At 33.9% G+C, this 3,512-nt stretch overlaps 1 protein-coding gene across 1 annotated transcript; it reads right to left on the reverse strand.

Moving 5' to 3' along the window:
• Positions 1-1,293: 1,293 nt before the first annotated feature.
• Positions 1,294-3,179, reverse strand: LOC104103813 (uncharacterized). The gene is made up of 5 exons (XM_070190169.1): positions 2,881-3,179; positions 2,311-2,459; positions 1,908-2,207; positions 1,689-1,806; positions 1,294-1,594 (listed from the first exon to the last, which is right to left on the reverse strand). Exons 1-5 carry the CDS (start codon positions 3,177-3,179, stop codon positions 1,294-1,296), a joined length of 1,167 nt encoding a protein of 388 aa, XP_070046270.1.
• Between the last annotated feature and the right edge of the window lie 333 nt (positions 3,180-3,512).

Below are 3,512 nucleotides of genomic sequence, written 5' to 3' on the forward strand. Positions count from 1 at the left end.
CCTCGGCATAACTCATGCGAAATGATATTGGAAATTCCAATATGTTTGATATTGCTTCATTGGTTTGATAGGCTAAAAGATTAAAGGAGATAAATTGGTTTGGTAATTGCTATTCGGTGAAAGGATTGGCTATTTAAATTCTTGCTTTTGGGGTTCCATTGTTATTTATATATCCCATGTCTAACTAGCAGTTGTATATATTTTTATTGTTGGCCCATAGTAAGTATCAAAGTCGACCCTTCGTCACTACTTCTTCGAGGTTAGACTGGATACTTACTGGGTACATGTTGTTTATGTACTCACGCTACACTTATGCACTTGATGTGCAGGATCTGAGGTAGGTGCTTCTGGATATCAGTCAGACGCGCACACTTGATTACTACTGCGAGACTTTACAGTGAGCTGTCTTCCGAGCCTGTTCTGCAGCAGCTGAAGTCTTCCTTTTGCCTTATTTTTCTGTCTATTTTGTTTCAGACAGTAGTGTAGTACTCTTTTATATATTCTACTAGTATCTCATACACTTGTGACACCGGGTCTTGAAAAATTATGTTAGTAGGCATCTGATGGTTTTTTTGGGGTAATTTATCTTATCTCACTTGTTTTAAAATTTTCATCTCTCATATATTTTTTATATAAAACCTCTATTTCTTATTTGTGCATAAATTAAAAATCAACTATTTTAAACCGTTAAAAGAAAGATCATGGAGTAGGTTTAAAGTTGGCTTGCCTAGCAGCAACGTTGGGCGCTATCACGACTTATAGGAGAATTTGGGTCGTGATAATTTGTACAAGACATGTATCTGTCAACGACTTGACGTATTAAATACAATATACATGAATAGAAGAAAAAAACATTTGAAATACACTGAATTCAAACCATATTTAACAGACAGAACATTAAAGTGTATACTCATTTGTGAAATACAGTATTTCTTGAGAATAAAAATAGAAAACCATTGAATACAACCAATGCAATATACACAATACAACTGTAGTAACATGTATTATGAATATATAATATACAGTTAATACAAGAATATATTTGAATATATTGAATACAACTGTTAGATACAACAGAATACATGCACTAGTGTTATTATTAAAAGGGAAGGCACTAGGTTACTAATACATGTTGTATCAGGCATAAATACATGATTTATTCATATATCTTAATTTTGTCAATGCAATTACTTATAGAAAAAAAAACTTATATTCATTCAGGTAGATAGTACCTCATTCAATGTAAGGATCTTCTGATATTTTTTCCCAAGCGTTTGTGTACGTATGTGAAGCTCATGTTTGATTGCTGCAATTCCAACTTCCAAACATCTTCCTAACTTCTTCTAGGAAGTCATATATCACCAATTCTCTAGCTGATACAAGTGCCGAATTGATTGACTCAGCAATATTTGACGTCATGGTCCATCCCCGTTTAATAGATGCATGCAACCTAACCCAGTTTTCGTATCGAGCTAATAAGTAATATTTAACCCGAATATCTACCTTCTCCACCTTTTCTATTAGACTATCAAATTCATCCTGGGTGTATGCTTTTGCCATTGAAAAGTATACCTCGCTCAACTTTGCATGACTCCTTTTGATGCCATATACAAGCAAAATGGGATACCGTAGGATACACTCTCGAAACAGATTTGATTATGCTCTCATTCCTATATGAAATGATGCACATCTTTTTCCGCTCGCCATAAGCCACCTTAAATTGCTCAAAGAACCACAACCAAGCAGCATCATTTTCTGAATCAACAACACCATATGCTAGTGGCAATATATGTCTTGTAAATACAACTACATACAGATAAAAAGATAGCATTCAAGATGTATTAAAAAGTCAAAATAGCATATTTTATGTTAATCAAGATTGCATGTATTTTTTTTAACTGACTAACCTGCACCATCCAACGTACTAGCCGAGACGAATGTCCCTGTGTATGCTGATTTTAAGTGATTTTCATCCACAACGACGATGGGTCTACAGTAATCGAACCCCTTTATAAAAGCATACAACGATATATACAAATACATGAACTCATTTTTAGGTGATTTTTCGATTATAATATGTGAACCAGGATATGTCATATCCAGTGTATATAAGTACCCTGGTAATTTATTGTATGAATCAGCTGGTACACCCCTCAGAAAATTCACTGCCTTTTCTCTAGCACGCCATACCAACATGTAACTAACATCTACACCAAAGTCCGATTTCACATCATCAATTATATCCCTTTGGCGAATATTTCCTCTTATGATTAGTAAACTTGGACCTAATCATTCCCCCAATCAACTTGCCGGTTGCTTGACATTGCTCATACACCTTATCCTTCAACGGACATGATTGCTTATTATTGAACTTTCTCACTTTGAACATTTGTGATTTGTTAATACTAGAAGCCTTAAAGTTCCATTCACTATCCTCAGAAATACATAACAATGTATAGCTGCAAATATATTTGTGTTATAAATACGATTGGTTAGTTATAGATAAAACATATACATTTCCTAGAGCTGATTCGGCTACAGACACACAACATTTTCATTTGTCAACAAAGTTTTGAATACAGAAACATACTATGAAATACAATGTATGTTACATGAATATACTATAAAAAATTGTTGAATACATTGCATAAAACAATGTATTATGAACAACATTAATATAAATAGTTCAATTATCCTATAACTGTTTCAAAACATTCAATTAAAAACACTGAAGGAGAGCATATATTATAAATTCAATATTATACTTGTTGTATTTACAATATGCTGCCATGAATACACTATAAAACTATTACGAATACATATACATACAGTTGAATACAACATATTTGATGAAGAGGTTGTAATTGATAACATTCAAACCTGATAGCATTTGACCTATCAACTCGGAATTGAAACCTTTCAGCAATTGCATATTGCTCCATCACTACCTTCAGTGTGTCCTTATCCTTATACACTTGTCCAGCCATCACCTCTTTTTGATTAGTTTTTGAAATAATCAAATCCCTCTCCGGTTCAAAAACCTCAATCGGTTCACTTGAGTTTAAAAACTCAAGTACAAGTATATCAACTGTATCAAATTTACTCACCCCATTGGTTTCGTCAAGTTGCATTAGGTCACTTTGAATTAAACTTCGTCCAGCAATAATTTCTTTATCCATTGAAGTTATACACAATGGATATGTCACGACCCAAAATTCTAACTTATCGTGGTGGCACCTATCGTGGTACTAGGCACGCCGACATTTAAAAATATTTCCAACACTTTTAACAGAAAGCGAATTAAAGCAGTTTAAACAACAAAAGTTTTCATAAACGGGATAGAAACCCAAAATACAACGCGGAAGTTCCCAACCACCGGGGTGTCACAGAGTATATGAGCATCTATACCTCACAAGTCTGGAAAATACTGTCTATGATAATCTGAAACTAAATATAATAAGTGGAAAGATAGGGATGGAGAAACAAGGTCTGCGAAACGCCAAGAAACTACC

This window comes from Nicotiana tomentosiformis, chromosome 12 (assembly GCF_000390325.3).
Source record: "Nicotiana tomentosiformis chromosome 12, ASM39032v3, whole genome shotgun sequence".
Lineage (NCBI taxonomy): Eukaryota > Viridiplantae > Streptophyta > Magnoliopsida > Solanales > Solanaceae > Nicotiana > Nicotiana tomentosiformis.

Coding starts and splice junctions, on each gene's coding strand:
- LOC104103813 (XM_070190169.1), bottom strand. CDS start 3,179: ATGGATAAAGAAATTATTGCTGGACGAAGTTTAATTCAAAGTGACCTA. Junction 1,807..1,907: donor TAGTACGTTGGATGGTGCAG/GTTAGTCAGTTA, acceptor ATCTGTATGTAG/TTGTATTTACAAGACATATA. Junction 1,595..1,688: donor TATGGCGAGCGGAAAAAGAT/GTGCATCATTTC, acceptor TGGCATCAAAAG/GAGTCATGCAAAGTTGAGCG.